The sequence below is a fragment of the Echinococcus granulosus genome (assembly GCF_000524195.1).
Source record: "Echinococcus granulosus chromosome Unknown EG_S00015, whole genome shotgun sequence".
NCBI classification, from domain to species: domain Eukaryota; kingdom Metazoa; phylum Platyhelminthes; class Cestoda; order Cyclophyllidea; family Taeniidae; genus Echinococcus; species Echinococcus granulosus.
Genome location: NW_020170395.1, coordinates 1123844 through 1148641, shown reverse-complemented (window position 1 = coordinate 1148641; position 24798 = coordinate 1123844). Strand labels below are relative to the sequence as shown.

The window sequence follows — 24798 nt, the reverse complement described above, 5'->3', positions numbered from 1 at the left end:
GAACTACTGTGGACGGAATTATCAGTGACCGGAGCGTAGTCAGCCACCTATGGAAAGTGCTATTCCGCGAGGTGGCTAAACATCCCGCCACTAATTTGTATTGTGCTTGAAGTTGTCCGAATTAGTGATTAACCGCGTGTTTAAATACCCCCTCCCCTTTGACAGGAAGCTGCGCTTTGTTGTCTGCCTTTTCGATTATCTGCATGTAGACGGCCCCACGACAAATGCGTGGGCAAAGAGCAATGGAACAAGCTTGACACTTGCAAACATTACCGCCACAGCAATATCCCAAATTCCGACTAGTCTCAAGCGCTTCCAATACAACCAATTTCGTGAACGGGCGTGCAGTTGAAGAACACTTGCGAACGTAATGCGGTCACATTAAGGAACTGCAATATGATAATATCAGCTACATGTAAATTAAACCTACCCGAATTTAGTCTGCCAAAATGCAGTATAGCGCTCTTTAAAAATTTCAAACGTTATTCGGAGGTTTTAGAGATCCACACGAATCTGATGAGTTTATAATAATCTTACTTCTTCATATTATGATTCGTATAAGTAGCATGTTAAAACATCGAACTAGCTTTAGGCGTTTCATTTGAAGATACGATTTCTTATTTCGTAAGCAGTTTCGACCATGCAAAACACTACTTCAAAACACTTAAAAACACGCCATACATTAAACTTTGGGCTAAATATGTCTAGTTTTCGGCTTAAATTAAAAAATAATGCTGCAAAATTTAGAAAATGAGGTTCAAATATCTTTAAACTGTCTATGTGGGGTTGTGGTGCTGGCTTTCCAATGCTACTTAAATTAAGAGCTCGATATATCATTAAAACAGCTTTTAACACAGAAAGAATCGGGGTTACTATAGCTAAAAAAATAGGGATTCATTAGGCCAGCAAATCCATTCAGTGGGTTTGCTGTCACATTCTAACCTCACATAAATCTAGGTGTTTCTGTTATTCCTTTGGGGCAAAAAAAATTAAAACGCCAACTGAGGAAGCACTTTTTATGGTCGGTAAACACGGCACAATTAAATAATGCTTTGACCACCTTTTCTTCGGCGTAAAATTAATATCTCATTAGTTTAGCGTCCTGGAAAAGTTGTAATGTAAGAGAGGAGCAGCATCCATAATGGTGTGTCACAAATTATGGATAAGAGAAGGGCAAACAATTATTCGTATGCAAAGCAATTAAATGGAGTTAACCGCATCGCCGAAAAATACATTTAGAGGGACTGGTTTAATGCAGACGTCAGCAGTCTTTGAAATTCCAATTCAGCGACGCATAAAATCGCCTTTCCTGACCCCATTTGACTCCACCAAGCGTCAAACCCAAGTGACAAAAGAGGAGACGATTAGCAAGGCAAAAGACTAAAACCGGTGAAAGATGCTAATTAGGCCACTTTCCAGAAACGAAAAAAGTAAAATACAAATTTTTCAAAATATTTCAACCACCGGATTAATTAAACAGAGTGGTGGGAAGCGGAACCTACCGAAAGGCAGGCAATTAAGTCAAAACTACCGAAAATTGTTGCTCAACCTCTAGTACCTTCCTGGGGGGTAGGGTAGTGGAAAATAAATAATTTACACTATCACAGGACTCAAAGTAGAAGCGACCTGAAGTGATTGACTGAATTAATAATTAGGATTTGTGCAGGGAACATAAAAGTTGGATTCACTTTGGCTGGTGCGATCCTCTGTAGGCTTCTAGGAGTCCGCTATGTGTGTAAACCAAACTCCTTGAACCAGTAAACTCTATATTTCTAAAAAATTGCATGAATGTTAGAAGGAAGTCGAGCTTTTTGAAAGTTTTCTAAGATTTAAGGCTGCGTTCATTTAAATCGACAGGAACTCCTTACGCAGATTATTCCCCGCATTAAATCGTCTTCAATCATACAGACACAGCAAAGTAGGAAAAATGTGAAATTCCTAAGAATTTAGATTTGAAAAATGTACTGTAGAAAATCAAAACCCACACGCCCTATATAGCGCAATCACTTTAAGCCAAATACACTCATTCATGAGATGTTGATGGCAGAAGTGAGTCTGGGATACTTACAACCGCCAAATCAGAGGAGCATGATTTCCATGAAAACGAAAACACTTATCAACGTCCGTTGGTGCTAATACGCAAAGGAAGCATTAAACTAAATGAAATCTGCTTAATAAGGAGTCAATCAAGGGTGCATATTTTAAAGAACCTTCTTCGATGAACATAACCGTCGGAGCCTCTTGAAAGTAACACGAATCTAGTGAATTTGGGCCAATGAAAATGGCAGCCCACTGAAATCCATTGACGTCCTTCTTACCCATCAGAATTGGGAAAGCCATCGGCGTTACCTTGCCAGCTGTCTCTCACTATTCTCGACCTCTACATTCAAGGCGAAATCACTATGATAACAGACTTTAAAGTATACTTTAGATTCAGTTGATTAACCAAGAAATGATTGATCTGTAAATGAAGAAAATTACATTGATACCTGACGTCCAAAGCATTAGTCTAGGCCAGCTTCTCCCTAAAGGAATTTTAATTACTATTGAAAAAGAACATGCAAGTAGACAGTGAATCGTAGATTTGTGGGTAGGTTAGCTCTAATATGTTACTTGTAATTGCACCACGTTTCAAGAGGATTTATTTATAAGTAGTCCTTACGACCATAAAGAATACGAATCAATACAAAAGTGGAGTCATTTAAAGCCCCAAGACGTGATCGGCTGCCATGAGTGGAAAGGGGCAAACTGTGCGAATAAAGGCACGCACCACCCTTGGCACCCTTGGTAGAGACTGCAGCGGCAGTGGTAGTAGTGGAGGAGGCAGCGGTGTCCGCTGAAGGAGCGGCAGAGTGCGTGGGTGGTGGGATAGGTTTGTGCGTTTGCCCGGTGGCCCGGTAAATGGCCTGCACCCATAGCTGCCGCTCGTTCTCATCCTCCGTCGTGAAGTACATGCTGTCGCCCTCCTTCACCAGATTGAAGAAGTACGCCCCTCCGCCCAACTGCACCAAGTCTGAATGCCGATAAACAGAAGAACCGTAAGACTTTATTTAAAATTTTTTTGCAATTTTGCATTTCCAAGCATTTTTTGCGCCGTTTTTATGTCATCGCTTCTCTTAATCCAGCTGAAGAAGATTGCGGTTGCAGCATTAGTCGGTTAACTAATTTTAATTAGGATTTATTAGTTGGCGCCTTGGTGATACACGCCTTCTCCTAAGCAAATAAAACTCGCTTGCCGTGGAAAATATTGAAAAAGTGTACTTCTTTTGCTTCATTTTCATGTGGATCTACGTAGGTTGACACAAGGACTGGTAGTAAGGTCGTCCTTTACGTCACTGGTTAATAATAAGTAGCAGCCTCGAACATGATATGATATTAATTTCCTTAGTTGGACCAATTTCATGCAAGATGGATTCTCGCAGCTAGAGAAGACACCGAAAACTAATAGTGTTCATGACTTTAGCAACAGCCACCCAAAAGCGTCTTGAGACACACTGTCAGCATCCTAACTTTGTATTTTGCGGGAGCTATCTGAAAAACTAAAGTGATTTCAAGAAGCCTTCCTCAAATCTTGATGTAGTTTGAGTGAGTAAAAAGGATTTGCCTTTGCTCCTCATTCACAGGCATAGTTATCTCACGTCCATACCATAAAGAGGTATGATGTAAAGTTTGTTTTTCGTCAAATGCTCCCAAAACGGGCATCACATCTGCCAAGGTGTGGTAAATAGCTCTCATTAAAATATTTGGCCCCATGTTAACAATTCAAGGGGGCACGCGTGATAAAGAAAATATCTAAAAGACTAGCTACTTAATAAAACAAAAATATTTCCATCGAATGATAAGAATTTACCTGCTTGGGGCTCACAGTAATCCACGGTATATCCATCAAGCGGCATGATTTCCAGTGGTTCGGACTTGCGTTCTTTATAAGAGGCCATGATGAACGTGTACTGCGAGACCTATAAAAATGTAAGTAATATGGCTTGGAAGTAATGGGTGGCGTAAAGGTGTAATGTAAGTGACTCTTTTCGTATGGAGCTATCTGTCTTTTAAACGACCACTAAATTAAACCTAATACAAACATTCGACAACTTGTGGGAGACATTTGGATTGTTTGTTACCAACTCATTTGTACCGATTCAGTAAATGATGACAGCTCCACATAAATAAAGAGAAATTTTTTTTAGGTGACTCATTATGGGGTCTTCATACTTAGAATGGACCAAGAAACAACCTCAGCAATACAAAAACAATACAAATGGAATGGAATATTGTTGCCACACTTAACATAAATTAACTTTAATATTCAGCGGTTCCGCTCTATTCAGTACTTGCAGCATATTAACTTGGGCCTGATACTGTTTATTTCCTGCTTCTCGATCCAGCCCTCTCGGCATTACTGCTTTTAGAGCTAAGATGAGCACAATTTTTAGCATGGAAAAAAACAAAGCTGTTTAAAAATGGCATTGTTTTACAGCACGTAAGCATTTGTAAGCAATTAACTTATAAACATCTATATTAATTTCTGCCAAAATACGACCGAAATCTTGCGCGTTGTTGTTTGATTGCTACCGCTACTACAAAAGGATCAAGTGAGAACGAAAGGGAAAGTGCTTGCAAAAATAAGAAGCGAAAACTCAACAAAAGGTCGTCACTTATGCACGCGCTTATGGCATTCCCATTGAAGGGACAAGTCAATTTTGATTTAGCGCCTCACCAAGGTTTTTTAGGTGATTTAAGTCCAGTTTCACACTATTCTCGTTCACCGAACAACTAGCTAAATTTCTAAGACGTCATAAAGTCCATGAATAACACATCACTTAATGCGGCAACATTAAATTTAACATTTATGAAAATAACAATAGAGTTTTAAAAATACACCTCTTTCAATGGGATTTACCTTTTCAGAATGGAAAATGCGTAAGTAGATAAGGGATATTCAAGCTCTTTTGACAAGCTAATGGCAATCTTAAGCTTATCTCCCGATTCTTACAACATTGTCGCGTTTATTTTCTGGGTTTTACATGAATAAATAATGCTTTTTTTCCTGCGAAAGAGATTGGTCTAATTAGAAAGAAATTTTTTTCTAGGGATTAGAAAAGTGTTCAGAATGCAGCGAAAAGTACTTACCTGAATGAGACATATGTAGCGCTTCCGCCACTTCTTGAAAGCGTTGCGTCCAATTGCGTAGCAGTAGCCGCAGTACTTGAGGTTGTTGGGCTTATCCATCCGAATGGTGAGTTGGATTCGCAGATCATCCGAGCAGTTTCGAGATGTTTGCATTTTATACCATTCTGGGGCTCGACTCCCCTTGCATGTGGGATTGAGAACAACCTTGCGTAAAAAAAGAGGTGACAGGTGCACCCAAATTCTGTGCCCAACGAGTATCGAGAGGAAAAAATTAGGCGTTTGCTGGAGAACTACTTGTTGTTATTCCACGAAACCCACACTTCTCCTAGATTAATCACTACAAATTTGTTCATTTTTGTATTCTTGTCATTTTAAAGTAATAGTAAAGAATAGATGAAAAACAGAGACCGATGAATGAACGATAGTATACCGGGTGTGATTCACAAATTACCACATCGTAAATGAAAGTTTTTGTTCACATTGTATAGGCTGCTGGCATTATCAAGACTTAAAAGATATCACGAAAATAAGTAAGAGAAAACAATTCAATATTGCTTCGTTCTGCTTCATTAGAGTTTTAGGTTTGTTTATTTTAAGGCATTCTTGCCTTCCACCTTTAGTAATGCATGCTTAATTGCTCTACCAGAAAACGTCGTTTTGACAGCTCGACCAGGTTGCTGTTGCTGTCATTAGGCGGGGTTACTTTGGTGATCTAGAATAGACTCAAGGTGCGGCAAACTCAGGACCACAGAAAAGGTTCATTTAATAATTTAAAATGCGCTTGGTAATGCCACTGGTGGCAGTTTTATTTCGCACCACAAAAGGCATGCCACTTTGCGCGTAAATTCAAAGGCTAACAGTTGTGAGTACTTGGTAAATTACACCATACGTTTTTATAATCTACTTGGGGTAAATTTGTCCTTAAAATGACTGTCGAAAAAAGAAATTAAAGCCTTCCATTTATGAATAAATTTTTAATTGTTTGCCTAAAGTCAGGATGCTGTTTAGGGCAAGTGAAGGCGAAATTCTTCAATTTCGGGAGGTGCAGTTCGCAACAACCTGCTTGATCCATCGCTTTAAAATGACAAGTGCAAAGTGTGTGGAAGAATTTGCTTTATAAACCAGTGAAGTGAGATCAGTGTCGTAATAGTACTTTTGACTTGCATAAGATTGATGCATAAGTGCTTTGCCACAAAAGGCAAACGTACCCGTAAGGTCAATTTATCCGGTCACAAAGTTAGACGATCTTTTTTATTAGGCCAAACGAACATATCCCAAATATTGACCCTCCCTCACTTACAAAAAAAACACTTAAAAGTTTTGCAAAATCACACCCAATTACTTCTTTCATTAGACCTATCAACTACGAGGTTGTATGCAAACATGGTAATGACAAGGCGGGCTAGTTCTAGGCACAAGAATGCCATTTCAAGTTAGTATCTTACAAAGACTCCGATAAGGCTAAGTAAAGCACAATCTATTATATGGCTCAAAGTAGAATCTTCGTATTCAAAATTTTCAGCATTCCTTTACAACCTGTTTTTTTTTCAGATTGTTTAAAGCAACTAATCGGTTTCAAATTGTCGAAGCTCCTGTCAAGCATTACTGCTTTAATATTTATAGACCGTTATCGAGAATTTCATGTCTTAACTGAACCAAATGAACGTACTATAAATAAAACAACTGAAAAAGTAAGACATTTCAAAGACTGAAGAATTAAATATTAAATGACTGGAATAAACCTGTGCTACTACCTCCCGAATGTTTGTATGAATATACATTTCGGTACTTCCTTTACAAAAGGTTGGTACTCACAGTAAACTCAAGCGCATTTTGGATAGCATCTCCTCTTTAAATTACCAATATTATTCAATCAACTCTTATGTTTTTTTCGATACACAAGGTTCTCTTCGACGTCTAACCTAACTAAACACTCAAGCAGAGGCAGTTTGTTCTTCACGCTGCGGGTATTTTATCCAGATTCTTTTCGTACTTTTTCTTCAGGAACAGCGGAACACTGCATTAGTCAGTGGGACGGATTTGTGTTTGTCCCAACGAAACATGATTTGCCTTATGCATGGTCCGTATCTCATTCTACCTGTCACGACAGTCATAACTAGCAACCCACGGAGCTCTTGATTTTGTTGTCGCGCTAAACACGAATTTTTAAGTCTAAACAACAAAAGTAAATAACAAGGGCGTTTTATTATAGCTTCCTCGATGTGTTAGTTGCATAAAAAGGAAACTGCGATGGAAGGTACTACATAGTCGGGATAATATAAAAACGAGAACTCGCGTGGCTAACTCACTCCATCTTTCCAAGAACCAACTGTGAATACCTATGCCATACCGATTGAGACTAAGGAAAAATTGCGCCCCTGGAAGGCCTATTTTCAACTGCTTTTAGTAAAAAATAGAGGAAATGCAAGATCAAGCAAGTCAATACATTAAAACTGCATTAAAGCACAGGAGGAGGTGTATTGGTTTTACACCTTCCAGTACTTTTCCAAGTGAAAGCATGAGCATTGCTTTAACGCCCTAAGGAAAGTGGTGGTCTATGCATTTCTGTCGCCTAATTCTAGTAGAGGAGAATATGATGGTTCTAAAATTTCTAGGTTTTGCTGCTGGTAATTAATCAGAATGATTGTTCCCTTTGTATGCAATAATTTTTTTCTGAAACTTTGCAGTTATTTTGATGAGCACTGTAATTTTCATGTAATGAACTTCTCCTACAAGTTGTTGACATTTAAATTCCACTAATATGAAACACATACGTCTACAAGATCCTTTCCGTAGTTAGGAGAAAGGAAGGAGGATCTAGACTTACTCGACCCAGTTCCTTTCCGGATTCCAAGCTGAGCAGTCCAGAGGCTTCCGCGTAGAGTTTTACCTTCACTTGTGGCAGTGGATGTGAGGTGGTGAAGTCTCCTTGAGTTCCCCAACTGTTAAAACATTGAAAAATTTTCACAAAAATAAGTATCATTAGTTCAGGTCGTGTGTTAGAATCAGAAAGTTGTTAAAAATGAATTGAGGCACATTTGTTTTCGTTGACATATACCAAATTTTATTTCCAGAAAGATCAACTAAATTATCGCCGTTACAAAAAATTGTTTAATGGAATTAGTTAAAGTGATTAGTTCTGTAGTATTTTGCATATCCAATGCATTCTCATACCTTTACAGCCCATAAATGCAGAGCCCAGCCAAAAAAAGTTTTTAACCTACACACCATTTATTGTTGACAAATTATTTCTGTTCCTCTAATTCAAAATAAAGTTAGTGAAAAGCATATGGTATAAAGACAGAATGAAAGCCACTAAATGCTCCGACAATTCTAACTAAAAAGCCCAAGGCAGGACAACAAGAGGGGAGGCTGTTAGGACACTATCCCGCTGTCACTTTGCCTTTGCCCTGTCGTCCGTGAGAAAGGAAGTGTTCACATAAGAACTTCTCAGTTTAGTTATAAATAAGGTCCACCTGGATTGCTCGGTCTCTTTCCCTCTATTTAAAAATGCAGAAACAGTGGATGTATGTAAAATTGTTATTTTTATCCAAAAATATTTGTTTTTGACTGGCAGAAGCGAGGAAAGGCGCTGCCATCATCTATGTGATGCATCATTACCTAACAAATGACTCCATCGCGTGTAGTGTAGATGCATAAGCCACAGTGCCGCTTCAATTGTCTTCTCCCTTTACCGATAGTCAAAAAGAAAAATATCGTAGGCAAAATCCGTTCTTCACTCTGTAAGCTACATTGAATAGGGGAATTTGACTCCGTATTCGAATCAAATTTTCACCGTTGAAGTTGACTGAAGAAGGGAGAACGATTTTAAAATCACAAAGTTTTCCGTAGCATTTAATCAATGATGTAGTTGATGGTGCCGTGAGCACAGTGAGCGCTTCTGCTTCAAGCGTAATGAAGATAAACGTTTGAACAGAATTTTTTACTTAAACAAAGTGGTAGGCTAAAAGCTATGTCCGGTCAGTATAATTAGCTAAAACAGAACCAGGAGAGTTTTATGCAATTGAGTAGCTTAAACTATACATCTGTTCTAAAATGCCAAAACCCACTTATTAGCGTGCCCAAAATTATTTATCTCATAGTTATTTTCGGATTTCTTTACAAATTTTCCACCCATTCTCGGACGATCTGTGACAATGATGACGCAAGGGTTTCAGTTATCCCATATTCCGTTGGATCCTTTTTTAATGCTCATCCGCGGGCTTTAAGAGATCGGGCAACGAAAAAAGAAGATCGCAGTAGTAATTATATCGGAAGCAGGTCTCTTCAAGACCTTAAAGTAACTCTAACAGAAAGTTATCAGCTTAAAGAAATTTTCTAACCCTTTCGCAATGATACACAGGCCCAATGATTGGCTCATAAGCTAGAGCGAAGATTGATCCCATTAGTGATTTTTTTCAGACTTTTTATCTTCTTTTTTGCGCGCTACTGATAAATCTATAGTGAAGTAGTTTGAAAAGGTAGACAAAGTACTATTTTTTGGCAAGATTTTTAGTACTTCTATCGCAATTCGTAGAGATGCTTGAGACCTTTCCTGATTTGAAAGGAAGCAGTTTAAAGTGCAATAGAAGTGACAGACGATACATCATTTCTAGGACTATTTGCGATCGTATTTCATACAAAAGTTCATCGTGAAGAAGGACACCTACACGTAAATAATGGCAACTTCTTTCACCAAAAAGAAGTGATGTGAAAACTCACTGAGCTTTGCCAGCCTCGGCCAGATCCGTCTGTAAGCGATCACCTCCCTCAACCTCCATTGTGCAATAGACCATCTTTGTTGGTGGTAAATGCTTTAAGTTCTTTACTTGTACCACGACAACCTAAGGTGGAAAAAAGTGTCTTAACGGAATGGTGCAGTCGTATCTTTTACAATAGCAAATTAGCTTCATAAAGCAGGCTCTTTGAGTCTATCCATCATGATAACTACAGATGTCCATATAATCCTTAAAAATAAAAAAACCGAACCCATTCTAGAATTTCACTGGCGGACTTGTGTTCTTATTCTGCTTAAATAAAATTGACTTTATGTTTGATGAGTTTGTTTCAAAAATTTCGTTTAGACACTTTGTTTATTCCACTTTAATGGCTCCCGGTTGGGCTATCAACACCAATTATAATTTAATAGCTGGCGAATTTGATCTGCTTAAACAAAATTTAGAGTACTGTAAAGGATTTAAAACACTCGATAAAGGACCTCAGTGCTAGTACTTATTTGGGACTTGGCCATCAGCACAACAACCGCCCCATTTAGATATAAAGCATTCATAATTTCTTCTCAGTAGTTTACCGCTTCAATTTGACAGCTTGGCTGAGGACTTGGTACTACTGTGTAGGAATTATCAAATGTGCAAACCAATACTTTTGAAAGGCAAACCCTAGCTGAGAGATTGCTACAGCCCTGCTTATAGTAACCTTATTAAACGAATTTTTAATTAAAAGATAACAACTTTCTGCTTAAGGGACACAAAATTCTCCAGTGACTTAATTGGAAATGATGCCGCAAAAAAAGTAGGCCGCAACAAATAATTGGATGTGATGAGGTTGCGGTTAGAGCATGGTAGCGGATACTCAAAGCTCTAAATTAAGATACTTAGGAAAGAGTACGTCAAATACCAGGAAGGTTCTAGCAAGTCAGGTATGCGTAAAACCTATGTTCGTACCGATGAGGCCATATCCTAACGAGCAAAAGCACTCTTGCTCAAAACAACAAAAGAAATGGAGTAAAGTTGCATGCATGTGTCGCAATGATGCTTCGTTTGTGTCTGGCTTTGCAACTATCTCATACGTGCTTATTCGCAGTCCAAGATGAGTGGTTACAGTAAATCATGGTGCATACGGGTTGACTGAGTTTAGCACAGCAGTACAAACGAATGAGGTTTTCTTGGAGTGAGAGTTGCTGTAATTTCTCAAATTCATAGACAGTAAATCAGTACAGGTGTTGATGGCAATTTTTGGACCAATACAATGGTTTGACTACGGACGTTAATTTTTGTCTGAGATCCTGGCAGCTGTGACATTAAATTGGGATTGAGAGAGGTAATTTTATTGACAAATGCTTTGTTTATAGATAATTCCAATTTAAGTTCAAAATTATCCCACGAAACATCTCGAATGCAGATAAAAGGACAATTTACTTTAAAATCAATGCTCCAGCTAATGGAATGAGCCAATAACGATATTTACATGCATAATTAAAAGTATAAAATGCGAAGTAAAGATCTGATTTAGAGTGAGGGCTTGCTGATTTCTATATATGAAACAGCCTGAATCTTTTGTGTAAGGAAACAATTCGTTTCAAGAATTTTCTTGCGTAGAGACGTGCGCACTTCCAGTGGATCTTGAAGAGGGTGTAAAACTCCCAAAGTATGCATGCTTAGGAAACTCTTTCGTAAAGCTACCACCATATTGCCATTCCAGGCGTGGGTATAGGGACTACTTATAACGTCTTTTGCACTAGGATTACTAACTGGATAAGGTGGTGATAAGCTTCTTTGTACTATTTGAGACGAGCAGTTTTCTAGTATGAGCAGATATCCACAAATTTGGTACAACTGAATACATTTAATTGTCATTGAATCACTCCTCAGGAGAAACAAAATTTTTCTATGCAATGCAAAAGTGGATTTTCCACAAACGTAAAATGGCATTATAACAGCTATCGCTTGCATGGAAGAGATAGGTTAATACTTTAACACGGCTTTGTTGATTAGTTGATGGACAGCCAGTCGCCAATTTTGTTGAGAGCGGCATAAACCGAATAACTTTTATTGTGACAACATTCGTTTCAAACATTATTTATTCCGTGTTATCCTACTAATTTTATGCGCTACATGAAATGGGGTCCTCCAGGTGGGAAAGGATTTAATAAACGGAGTTTTTCGCACCGATTTTTGAGTAATTTATGGAGTGACGCTCCTGAGATTAAAAATTCTGGTGTATTAGACACTCACGATTCCGACAAATGATGTAGAGGGTACCTTTTGTTTAGACCCGATTATAGGATGCTCAACAACAATTGTGGTCTGAAGATAGTTGAAAGACAACGTAAAGGACGCCTTCAGTTGACTGAATGTCCAGTAAGTGAACTCATGTCGAGCGATTGTGATAGCCATTCTACTGCCAGTACGTGACAGAGGTGGGACTTTAAATGGTATTTGTGGTCTAGAATAAGTGGAAGAAAGCCACTATTAAGAAGGGAAGAGGGGATCCAACAGGTTCTCTGCTAGCTTAACTCATGCGTGGATGGTAGAAAGAAGTTGGTATTTCAGCGTTTGATTTAAAAGGCGTTAAACAGTATGCAGAACTTTAAATGGCTAAAATTTTTTGGAACTTCTTAGCATGATTTCCTGCACTTGCGCTATAATTTTTTGCAACGCCTTAAGCGAATAAACCTGCAAAGGCAGATCAGTTGCAAACGATGGACGATGGAAATCTAAAGTCGATGCGGAAGACTAAAGATGATTCAAAAAAGACTTGTGTGTTAGAGCAAGTTACAATCACTGCAATAAAAAGCTGATAAAATTTTGAAACGCTGCTACTTCGGTTTAAAAAAAGTGGTTTAAAAAGACAGACTTTACCCTTTCGGCCTAAAAATCTCCAACAGACTGCAACTACTGTCAAAATAGTAAAGCAGAGGAAATCCGATACAAACACGTGTTTTTTTAGGGAAGAGAAGTCTGTAGCACCTAAAACCAGCCATAACTTGAGTTGCGTGGACTGACATTTTGTAGCGATTTCTTAAGTTAAATAGGATACTCAGGAGGGAAGGCACACGGTGACCATCAGTGCTTTACTTAAATTTAGGTTATGAAATTTTTTTGTGGGTTTTAAAGATGAGTTATAAATGCAATCGTATATCATGCTTTCTCTGTAAATCCTGATTACTACTTACGTGAATCGACATCACGCGTTGATGAAGTGGCAGATAGTTTCTATTGTCAATCAGTAAAGTGACTAGAATTCCGTTTAGATAGGCGTGTTACCAATGCAATGTACGAGCCTTAACCGTTGCAATTTTCCTAAGACAAAGCATGCTCTCTTTTAAAGAAATTTACAAGTTTAAAGGTTTTGAGATTAGCTTTTAGAAAGCGGTCTTACTATGCATGGAGCAATTTTAATTTCTTCGGGTAACTAAAAAGCAGGTAAAGAGCTGGCCATCAGTAAGATTACTAAAGGCCGTTCACATGATTTCTGGTCATCCCATCTTAAGATGAAAGCTATTAAATTGGTGCGAAAAATGGCGACGGGTTCGATGTGTCTGCTACTGAAGCATTTAATATGCATTCATCTCAATTTAAATGAAATTTCGCCTTTTGCGTCAGCAGTTTTCACCGTGTTTAAAAACTGCCTCCTTCAGTTTCGTCTTAAAAAGATGGTTAATTCTATTTTTCAGTCGGTTGCAATTATTCACCTAATGATGTGAGGAGCAAGAGTGCTTGTATATGACAAACTTCTAAAAGCACAGATAACTTGTACCAATGCTGATGCCATTTTTGCATATTGCTACAAACCGATGAAGCCAAGAAGAGTGCCAGAAATAGGTGTACAGCAGTAAAATTCCCAAATTCCTCTTTACCGTGGCTAAAAACCTATAATGCTTGGCTAAAATTTATCGACACAACAAAAAGTTGAGCAGCCTGAATGGACTGTGGAACGATGGATAAAGCTGGAATTCCAGTTCAATTAAACTTTGTTTTGTTTGCAATTTAGATGACTGCCCTACCCCCTTCCCCGTGGCTTTACCCATTTAAAATCCCATACGTACACCCATGAGTTCGTTGATTTGCCACGCAACCGTTCTCAGTTTCCAAGTAAACTCATATTTAAAAAACAGGAACCATATTTCAAATTTGCCTAAAAAGGTGTTTACGAGGCACCACAGATTTGTCTCTCTGCACGTTACGTTTGTTATCAAAGATACCTTCATACGAAAGTGTTAATTAGAGATACCGGTTGACGAGTTAAGTTAAAATCTGCCAGGTGAGAGGGTCGTGTGGTCCTTTGCATAATTCAATGCAATGACTTGTTGCAGCTTGAAGGATTTGGTAAAATACCACTGACCATGTGCATTATAAAGGTGGATATGCGGCAGTCTATCATATCACTTGAACTTGAGGGATGTAAATCGAGCTTGTCTCCTTACCAAACTAAGTTGAACTGGACTTCTGAGATGCTGCAGAAGCTTTGTGCCAAACATGTTGCGTGTAATTTGAAGAAGACGTGGAGACGATAAGTGTGGTTTGGTAAAGCATCAAAAAGTTGACTCCAATGCACCTTGACCGACAACTGACGGATTGACTGACCTGTGGTGGGATACGACTTCTGTGGCTTTGTACTCCGAATCTCGTTAAGTGAACTAATGCATCACTGATTAGTTCCGAACAATTCACCAACCACCCATCCTACATTGCCCTAGCACTCAGCATTCCATCCGTAGAAGACCACACTTGCTTCGTTTGTGTGTGTGCCTGTTTGTGGTTGGGATTGTAGGTATGGGTGTGTATATGTAGGTGCTGTAGACTGTAGGCGCAATTGCTCACTACGAACTTCTTGACTGAGATAAATATTTGTAATGTTGTCTGATAAATCTAGAAAAAAGGAAGTTCTTTTTTTTATTTTTAAAAGGCAACATAGGCCCTCGCGCTGTACATCTCATACCACATTTTATCCGACCGACTTGTGAGAAGATTGGAACCTTAAGATACTGTTTTACCCAATTCTCATCTCTAACCTCAATGGTCGCCACTCCCCTAGGGCGACATATGGGAGGTAGTGAGATAGAAACGGGTGTGAATAAGGTTAGGTTGCTTGCATGTGGGTGGGGGAGAAAAGCTTTGCAAAAGTGAAATGAGAGGATGCCTATGATATTTAGGCAAGGGATTCGATTGAAAAATGTTACGGTGATTGCTTTAGCGAGTGCAAAGTGCTAAGAAGATTGCTTTAAAATTTGAATCACTACTAGAGAAAACTCCAAGAGGGCAGTTGGCTGCTAGAGGTGTGTCTAAGTGAAGCAGTTGGTTTCGGTTTTAAGTGGTGTCCAACGCTGCTTTATCAGGGCGTCATTCAGCCGCGTATTCGTGATGCTTTGAAGATTGCCCTCCGTTGTATATGCAGCTTAAGATAATGCAGAGAACTTCAGATTGAGTAGATGAATAAACGGCAATAAATGAGTGTTTAAATGTGGCTTCTAAATGAGGAAACATTGGCAGTGTTAGATCACCGCTGACAGGTGGAGTTCAGCCAAAGTGGAGTAACCTTCACTCCGGCCAAATCTTCTCTGCACTTTTCGATGTAGTACCATGGAAACGTAAAAACCTAGACACATCATAGTTAGCTCGACAAATATATGCTCAAGGCAACATTTTGAGAGAAATCTGTTGGTCATCGCATGATTGTGACCCACATAATGGTTATACTCTGCATATTTGAGCAGCGGACATTCCTTTCTACATGAGCTTAGCAACTCAGAAACTTCCAACAACAGTCAAGTTGTGGCGACACTTCAGCAGAACATTCTGCTGCTACATTGGTGTGGATGTTTTACATGAAGACAGTCATCCCAAAAGTTGATTCGCTTTGATCATCAGTATGCAAATTCGGTTGTCATAAGTAGACTGACGTGGCAAATATTAGAAGTTCTCTCAATCACTATTCTGAATTCTTCTAAAAACTAAAACTTATTTAAGAGGTTGTTTATTTTCAAGATTTACTACATTTAGTATGTATTTACTAAGGTAATGGGAAACAGAAAATTTCGAAAGTGGAAAGACCGCTATCTAGTGTTGAGTGCACTTCGTGCAGTGTGGACGTCAACTGGCACCCCTCAATTTGGGACACGTATGATTGCAGTGTGTGGAAATCTCTTTGGGATGGGAAGTAAATCCTACAAAATCAAACTAATTAACAGAGGAGAGTAAATATTGCACTTTCACAAAAAGGTTAATTTACAGCAACTTAACTAATTTGAGGTGAACTGTTAGTTGCTACTTTTACTATGCTAACCGGCCCTCTTGATCTCCGTTGTTGTACTTCCGTGTGGCATGGCTGGAAGGACCATATGCCGCAACCCTTCCAATATATCAATTAAAAAGGTGAAATAAGAAGCTGTTTACGGTTACCTAATTATTTATTTTGGAAGCTGCGCGAATTCAGTTGATTGCCATGGCGATTAAATGTTGCCTTAGTGCCACTTCTCAGATCTGCGTACGCAGAAGACAGGGGACAGCACCACAAGTAAAAAAAGTGTTTAAATAGCAAGTAAAGATACTTATTTACAAGATTACTTACCTCAAGAGTGAAGTTTAGCTGCGTGTCTACCTTGCTGAGGTTGAGTTCTGGGCTCTCCTCAGCACTGTGATCCCGCAGACTCGAACCGAGACTTTGATTCCTTCCATGCCTTTTGAACTTCTGAAAGCTTCCACCACCCTTGGTGACGGGGACTGATTCAAGGCGAATCATGAGCTCGTTCACCATATTGCGCAGTTCCTCTGTGTAGAGAGAGTCCATGGACTTCTGCACCAGTCTTGGGATATTTCGATTCTATAGCATAAGGAGAAGAGAGAACCTAGTATGCTCTGTCACATCATTTAATCTATTCGACTAAAGTGTTTTAGACTAGTAGGTGTTTTATTAAGCCTGATGGTGTTAATTTTAAGTAATTTTAGTAATCTAATCGAGCAGTCTATACCTCTGAAATTCTGACACATTTTGACAAATGTAACCAAATTATTTACTGATCTTTAAGTCCCATACCGTCTTAAAAACTAACTAAGGCGTCTAGCTGGCATTATTTCTTTTACTGGAGCAAAACCACACTACCACTAACCTGTTAATAAAATGGATGGCAAAATTCAATTTTAATATAAACGCGCTGTTTTCTACTATTAAGATCTTTTAAATCAAATGTCATTTCCTTCATGCGGCAAATACATGAACTCACAATCAGGTGTGACACAAAAGACGCCGCTCATAGACTACGCTGGCTGATTGACGCTAATCCATCTGTCATGAGCAATTTTAACTCTCGATGTTTTCGAAGTTTTCTGTACATGCGTATAATTATTTCTTCGCATTCTGAAACAATGAAGACCATTATCTATCCTTTGCTCTACTTAAGCATTCCATCTCTAAATAAGGAAGCAGACACCGTGTATTGCAAATGTTTCCTGGCGTAAAAAAATATTTCCGCTTCTATCTCAATTTCACTGTAATACCTTCGCAATGACTTTCACTTTCACTTTACTACTGCCATAACAATCAGCCCCGAAGCTATATGCGGGGCGCTGATGGCGCCCGAGAATAAATAATATGCTCAGAATTTTGTCATGTTAAATAGTGTTTAGTCGCCTCAATCTTTAAAAAGCCCAAATATAGAAAAGAAGTTTTCAGACTTTCGTCTATGATATGGTTGAATTCTGATGGGAAATCAAACTAAATCCTCACATCGCATCATCTCACAATATTCAGGGTGCTCACCTAACACCGTGAAGTGTGGATTTGAGGATTTAAATATCCTATTTACTAGAGAAGATGCAAACTGCTGTACTATTATCCATGCAGGAAACAAGCTGATGGAGCCTTCTACGTTTATCATACCACAGGTGTTCTTCTTGTGAAAAATCTGGTTCATATCCTGGCATTTTGTCATTTCCTGTTTCAGAACCTAGCAAATGCATTCGAAAGTTGAATTGGGTAACTAGTTGCGAAAGCAAATAAATGTAGCATGTGCACCTTTGCAAAAAATTTATTTGTTCAACATTTTTGAGCATTTAGAAGTTGATTTACACAGGTGATTTCGTACTCAGAGATGTTTATATTATAGTAAAAGGCATTAACAGAATTCAGCGGAATTCTTCCTTACGGCTCATTTTTGAGCTTGGTAGTAAAATCAGCCTCCCCTAAAATGTTTACGCGTTTGTTTATAATAATGTAGTTCGTAGTGATAGATGCTGATTCTACATGAAAGCGCACATCTTACCCTGGCCATTTCCTCGATCGTGGCCAATTGACCGTCCAGTTCTCGTCGAACTTGAGCTGCCTGTTCGTCAGCATTGTCAAGCTTAAATGTAAACATCAAATAGTAAATTGCAAAATCCTTTGGATAATCTATCATTTTACAAGCTAGTGCTTTTTTACCGATGTTATACTCGAAAAACTTAATCAGAATAAAGGTATGACCTATTTTGGTATTTCAGCGGTCGTTTTTACGCTTGTTCAGTAAGAAAGTGGCGCCTCCTGTTAATCATTTGCTCCGCTTGAACATCTCTGCTAAAATGAATTTAAGCAGTTATTAGCAGGATCAGCTCTAAAATTCTTTCGTTAACATACAAAACAGCTTTTTATGATTTAATGAGTTTATTAAAAACTAGTGATGTAAGTAATTATACTGGCTTGAGTTTGGTGTAATGATGAATTCATTCGTACAACTGGCCTTTATCAGACCATTTTAATTGTGCAAAATAAAGTGAAGCCAAGAAAATGAGTCTAAGAAGCCAGTTGGAAATTGCCTAAAAATTGTTTGTGCTAAGTCAACTTCGAAAATTAAAAGACAGCTTCCCAAATCAGCAAATCAAGACTGGGTGCCACTAAAATAAGCGATGATCAGATTCATATTTGCAGCTCTTCAGATTAACATTTCATTTGAGTAATTAACTTGCGTGAGACCAATATACCATCCTATTTAAGTTACTGTTGTAATTCATTTGCAGGAATGGAATATCTAAGTAGCCACAACTGCGATTAATAGGCCCAAGTCATGACAGTTCATGTCAAAAGACTGGATATTATTTCACTATTTCCGTGCGGGAATATTTAGCATGGGCGGACATCACCAAAGCCCAAGTTTATCCCTACTGCCAATGAGATGAATTAAAAGGAGGCTTGAAATTCCCTGCGGTGTTTACTAAGGCTGCGGTGTTTTGCGTGCATTAAGGGCATTAAGCAAAGTAATGCCATGGTGGTCTAATTTAGGTTTCTTGACCATAAGGTCGAATTGATAAAATGAACGTGATGAAGCTCCCAAAGTAATCACTTTGTTTGTGTCTAAAGCAGGTTTTTATAATTGATAGGGTACTAATACCATTAACCACCCTGAAGTCAAAATGCATTTGTTATTCGACCAATTACCCCTAACTTCATTTTTGAATTAATGAATGAAACTTGTCGCGTGTTATAAATTAGGCACCGGCAATGGAGTTTAGCTCAAAATTTCCAGAAAATTGTTTTCGAAGGACTTCGAATATTTAATCGAAATGACTTTGCAGTTAACATTTAGATTAATTTCTTACTCGTTTATACCAATAGCATTAAAAAAATGTAATGACTCATTTTTATCTTTATGAAAACAACTATTCGGCAAGGTGGCAATATGATAAAATTATTTCACTGATGAAGATAGCTGTAGATATTAAGTGAACACTCGCCTGCAATGCATTGAAGAGGATCTGATGCTCATACTTTTTGACACCGAGAATGCTCTGGAACATGTCGTAGAGCTGCTCCTTTGACATAAAGACTTCGGATTGAGGTACCTGAAGACGTTGGATGGCTGCCGAGGGGCCGGCCCCGCCACGGCAGATCTGGTCAAACTTAACCATCCAGGCGCTCGAGATGTTTGACTTGTCCAACCCCTCGATGTCAGGGAGACATTGGATTCGACACTCGATGTTTATTCGAAAAACCTCACGGAAATCGTGCATCGAGCAGCCACCTCCCTTCACCATGGTGAGGATTCGATCACTGCATAGAAATATCTGTTGAAATAAAAAAAGAAACCAATTAAAGGGGAGAAAATGATGAATTTGCACGGTTTGATCACCACCACTTCAAAATAGTCTTCGATTTTATAAAACCGTAGAGTTATCCTTTACTAAGTCTACTGTCACAATGTTTAAAAATAAACTTTTGGAACTCTCGTTTCGAAGTGTATTAGTTATAATTAGAAAAAACTTTTGTTTCCACGAACTGTCAACGTTGATTTGAATTAGGTATTTGCATACCGCTTAAATGATTAGTTGTTCTAAAAGTTGTTACAAAAGGCTGGCCTGTGATATTGCACGCCTATGCAAATCGGATAGGCCAAAAGATGTATTTCGGAATTGTGCACATCCCAGGCTTAATGACGCTGATATCAAATTTCACAATTATGGACCAATCGTGAAAAAATGTCTGTCACTATCGCCAGACCATTGTACCAAATCAGAACTCGTTAAGGTTAATTACGGCTTTTATGAAAAAAAATGGCGACCTTCATCTAAACAGACACTGTCAGTTTTAAGCATCCAGCTGCCCAATTTATAATGTGCAAGGGTTGTGTGCGATTTAAGCGTGTCAATAGAATCCAACGTATAGACCTGAATGCGACTACTCCGATTTCACCTTTTTATTATGCCACCGGTTAGTGCAGTCGGTAAAGAAAAGATACGAATTCTAACAAAACAGAGCCGGCTCTGAGTAGTGCCAAACTAGGTTTTCGATGACGATGAAGACGAAAGAAGTCCTAATGCCACAATAGAAAACTACTGGTGACGTACAGAAGGACCCAAAGGCTACTGGCATGGCTCGGACACCATGCCACCCAGCAAAAGTACAAAGGTGAAGTCTTAAGTGTCCGCGGAACCAAGGCGAGGAGTTAACTGAATGTTCAGAGTATTGCATAAAGTGTAGCGAAAAAGGCAAAAGTAAGGATTATGTACGATTCAATGTTTCGTAAAATTTCAAGCTCAGACGGTAGTAAGTTTAAGCCTTCCACCCTCATTACGGAAATAATTCAAATTTCGGAGATATTTATTTAATGGTTTTTTAAATTCACAAGCAAGTGTGGTCGTGAATATTTCATAAAAATGACAAATTGGTAGCCCGGCGTGGTAATGATGGGAAGGACAGTGTCACAACTGAACCAGGATGGTATTTGCTACTGTTTTATATTTACATGTTAGATTTTAAACGCAATTTTTAAGGGTGTTATTGCGAACACCCTCCCCGCTGACTTTCAAGGTAATCCATGAATTGCAAACTCATGCCTTTTCCTCTTAAGACAGTCCAATTTTGACCGGTCTATTTAATTTTTGCTCATGATTGATGCAAACCTTTAACAGAGACAGTCTAAGCTCCTTTCCAAACCAATGAAAAGCTCTACCTTCTCATAGTGGTTGATCATGGGGCAAGTCGATGTGCTTACAGGCATGCATCACAGGATACAAGAAAAGTTTCATTAAAAGCTATTGAGGCCTTTCTCCATTCCCTTTTTATCCTAGAATTTAGTTATATATTATCCTTTCGTAGGTGGAGCGCAAGTTTGTTTTCTATAATTGGACGGTCGCCTTGCATAATCTAGTTATGCCTATTACTAAGACCAGTTTCTTCAAAAAGATCAACTACTTTTAGAGAATTAATGTAGGTTGGATAGGCACAAAATGCGTGAAACAAAGCCGTTCTCTGTGGGGGATCGCCTTTCCCTTCGCTATTTAAATATGCCTCCTTTATCTTAAAATTTTGATTTTAAAACTGTCGTCAAACGACTGCCAAAGGCAGTTTTTAAGTCGTTTAATTTGTGCGCATCTTTTACCTTCATTGCAGTAATTCTTCCTTTATATTGCCTTCTCTATTTGATTAGCTTAATCTAAAGCAAACCATGGTATAAAATGACTTACCTTTAATAAGTGAATTGCCAAAAGCCTACTATCATAAAATTCTTAAATAAAATGGTTGTTTGAAACAGCATAGCCTCTTGAAAAGCTATGAAAATGTACTTGAGGTTACTTAGCACTTTCTGCGAGTGCATTTTTATTAGTTCTTATTTTTTCAAACACACAGTTCTCTAAAAAAAAATCACAAGCAATTTCTTGTCGTAAGGATGGTCACTCGAAATTTACCCAAGAAGCTTGTATGCAACTACACCATAGCTACAAAAATTAAAATATGCAGGAGAAAGGGGTTTTAATTGAGGAAAACTGAGAATAGTTTAATTTTCAGCCTGCTGAAATATTGAATTATATATTTATTGTAATCACTACTAGCTTATTTTAGAAGTTAACGGCTCTAACTCCGAACCACATCATAATAAAACAAAAATTACGTCGTAGTAGCTTTGTATTGCATTGGTAAACGCCTCGTCACCAACAATGTCCAACTCGCCATTTAGGAAAGCTTGAAATCGACCCTTCAGTGCGGTTAGCTGGGTTTTCGTCACCTTCAGGTATCGCTTTGCCGGATCCGTTGGTACTTTGGAGTAAAAAGGGTAGGCGATACATCGCACGACGTATACGTAGCTGAAGGGCAAGATGTCCTTCTCAAATATGCATATTTTATGCTACTACACATTTGGTGTATTAGCGTTAGTAAAATGTTACGTTAAAGGGTAATACCAATGAATAATTATGTGCAGCTCTTTTACTAATTCTGGTATTGCGTTGCCTGATTTCAATGCAATATTAGTTTTGAAAATTTATTTTCCATATCAAGATAATGACCGGAAGTGAGGAAATGGCCCCAATTTTTGCTGTTCGAAGGTCCAAGCAATAAAGTATGTATGAGCATGTTAACGACTTCCGCCTACAATTGGACCTATGATTGGGCATTCTCCTGACAGACGTCTAGGGTTTGATCATTGTAGTTAACTTACCAGTAAGTGAAGCAATCACTGCTCTGAGCTCCAACTACACTTTCCACTATTAATAAAATAGCCACTTTAGAGGAACAAGTAACTTGCTAAAATTATCAATGTTGTGGGCGACTGGAGGAGACTTTGTCAGCACCTTGTTACATAATGAAGATGTTTAGTCTTAGTCTTATACGTCTAATTTAACGCTCCCCTATTCATGCCAAGTTAAAACACGTGTGGCTTTTAAATAAATTATTGTAAATAAGACTTTGATGATATTATTCATATTGTAACATTTCAGATGCTACCCTTTTGTGGAATTAAGTCCCACAGTTCGTCTCTGAGGGAGAACCTTCTCTTACTAAATGATTTTTAGGTGCTTCCGATGGCACGCCTTCGTCATCATCATATTGTCTCTGCAACATGGGTTTGAATCTGCTGCGTAGGGTAAACTGTGAAGATAGTCTAATTTTTCGATAAATCCAAGCAATAACTGACATCAAAAGTTTCCTCTGCGTCCATAAGGGAACGGAAGCATGATCCACGGCTTACACTAACCTACTCAAATTTTTTAATGTCATTTAAAGCACTTTTTCCCATTATTTCATAACAAAACATCGTGTAATATCTGAATACAGTATGCTCACGATTCTTCCAGGAGAAGCAAAATGTCATATATTTTCAAATCTGACCCTCACTTGCATTTTGAACAGCTGTTTGCATTGTCAATCATTTAAACAGCAGGTTCTCAATGCATTGTGCATTTACGTCCCTGTCCATCCGTCCATCTATCAACTATCATTAACCTATTTATTTCATATACATATAATTCTCACCCAATCCATAGACCTTTCCAACTTACATTTCAAGGCGCGTCTCACGATCAAGCTCTTGCTTCTCCTTCTCACTGACTTCCTGATTGGTGGGGGTCTCAGGAATTGCTGGCGCTGAGGTTCTGGTGCGTCTCTGAGTTCCAAGTTGTTGTTGTTGGTTGAAGGGGAAGGAGGTAGTGGATGAGCTAGGGCTATCGCCACTGCCGACACCGCTTGTGCGACCACGCGTCTCGCTGGGCAGACTGACTGCAGAGGAGACGCTGTTGATGCCCAGCTTAGCTCCATCACGTCGATCCCTTGTAGGTGAGTTGAAGTTGTTAAGGCTGGCGGAGGATGAGGAGGAAGCTCTGTCCCCACCGCCATCGCCCATCTCCCCCTCTATGTCAGTCGTGTATTGTTTCTGTATCTGATTGCCACCTCTGTATAAAGATAAAGGAAATAGACATGGACAAGTAACCGGTATTAATGAACTTTTCCTAGCAATCAGAATACGTATATTAAGCTTGATTGCCTGCATTCTACTATGCTTCATGACGTCTAGAAGCTATTTACAAAAAATTATCATTAAGTGGCAACTAATTGAAAAAAAATGTTATGTGCAAGCAAAAAGTGAGCTGCATTGACCTTCTGTTGCAAGTATTTTGGTTGGACAAAGCAATTTGCAGGTTTATTGCATGATGCGTGATGATAAAACTTCGCCTGCTATAAATCGTGTGGGGTTTGGCTACAAAAGAATATCAAGAAATGTCCACCGCAGCGGTAAAATAAAGCCAACTTCTTATTTTTTTGGGATTTATTTCAGACTTTATTATGTTAAAATAAAGGGCGTTGATGTTGCCAAAAATTAACACCATGAGCAATATATCCATGCGTTACCTGAAAATGAATAAATTATTAGGGAATAGAAGGTTTACGTTGGGGTAAGAAGTATGCACCCAAACTAGTAAATAAATGCGCAACAATCAAAGTATAAAAATCTCTTGGTTTGCATTCGTTAACATACTTATCGTGCAATACACCAACAATAGTTAGAGCATCTATAAATGCGACACAAAATGCAAAGGTGCAGCATCTAATGGCACCTACCGGGTGCAAATTTGATGATTGCCCGATACTTTTACCGGTAAAATAGCTGTGCTGAAGTAAAGCACCCGTTTCCATTTCGTACCACCCAACTACTGCGATTGACTTCGCTTAATGCCTAGGCTTTCA

General features: G+C 38.6%; 1 protein-coding gene across 1 annotated transcript in view; it reads right to left on the bottom strand. All coding sequences in view use genetic code 11, as the record gives it.

Annotated features, from left to right (window-relative positions):
* EGR_03110 (Calcium-dependent secretion activator) overlaps positions 1–23956 on the bottom strand; it is a gene marked incomplete at both ends in the record, with an annotated part of 33726 nt that extends 9770 nt beyond the window's left edge. The window contains 10 exons of the mRNA XM_024492359.1: positions 2771–3013; positions 3851–3959; positions 5131–5334; positions 7958–8072; positions 9853–9974; positions 16441–16692; positions 18131–18211; positions 19569–19904; positions 22229–22421; positions 23616–23956. Of these exons, the coding sequence (XP_024353285.1) occupies positions 2771–3013; positions 3851–3959; positions 5131–5334; positions 7958–8072; positions 9853–9974; positions 16441–16692; positions 18131–18211; positions 19569–19904; positions 22229–22421; positions 23616–23956 (1996 nt within the window). The remainder of the gene's footprint in view (positions 1–2770; positions 3014–3850; positions 3960–5130; positions 5335–7957; positions 8073–9852; positions 9975–16440; positions 16693–18130; positions 18212–19568; positions 19905–22228; positions 22422–23615) is intronic.
* Positions 23957–24798: the final 842 nt, after the last annotated feature.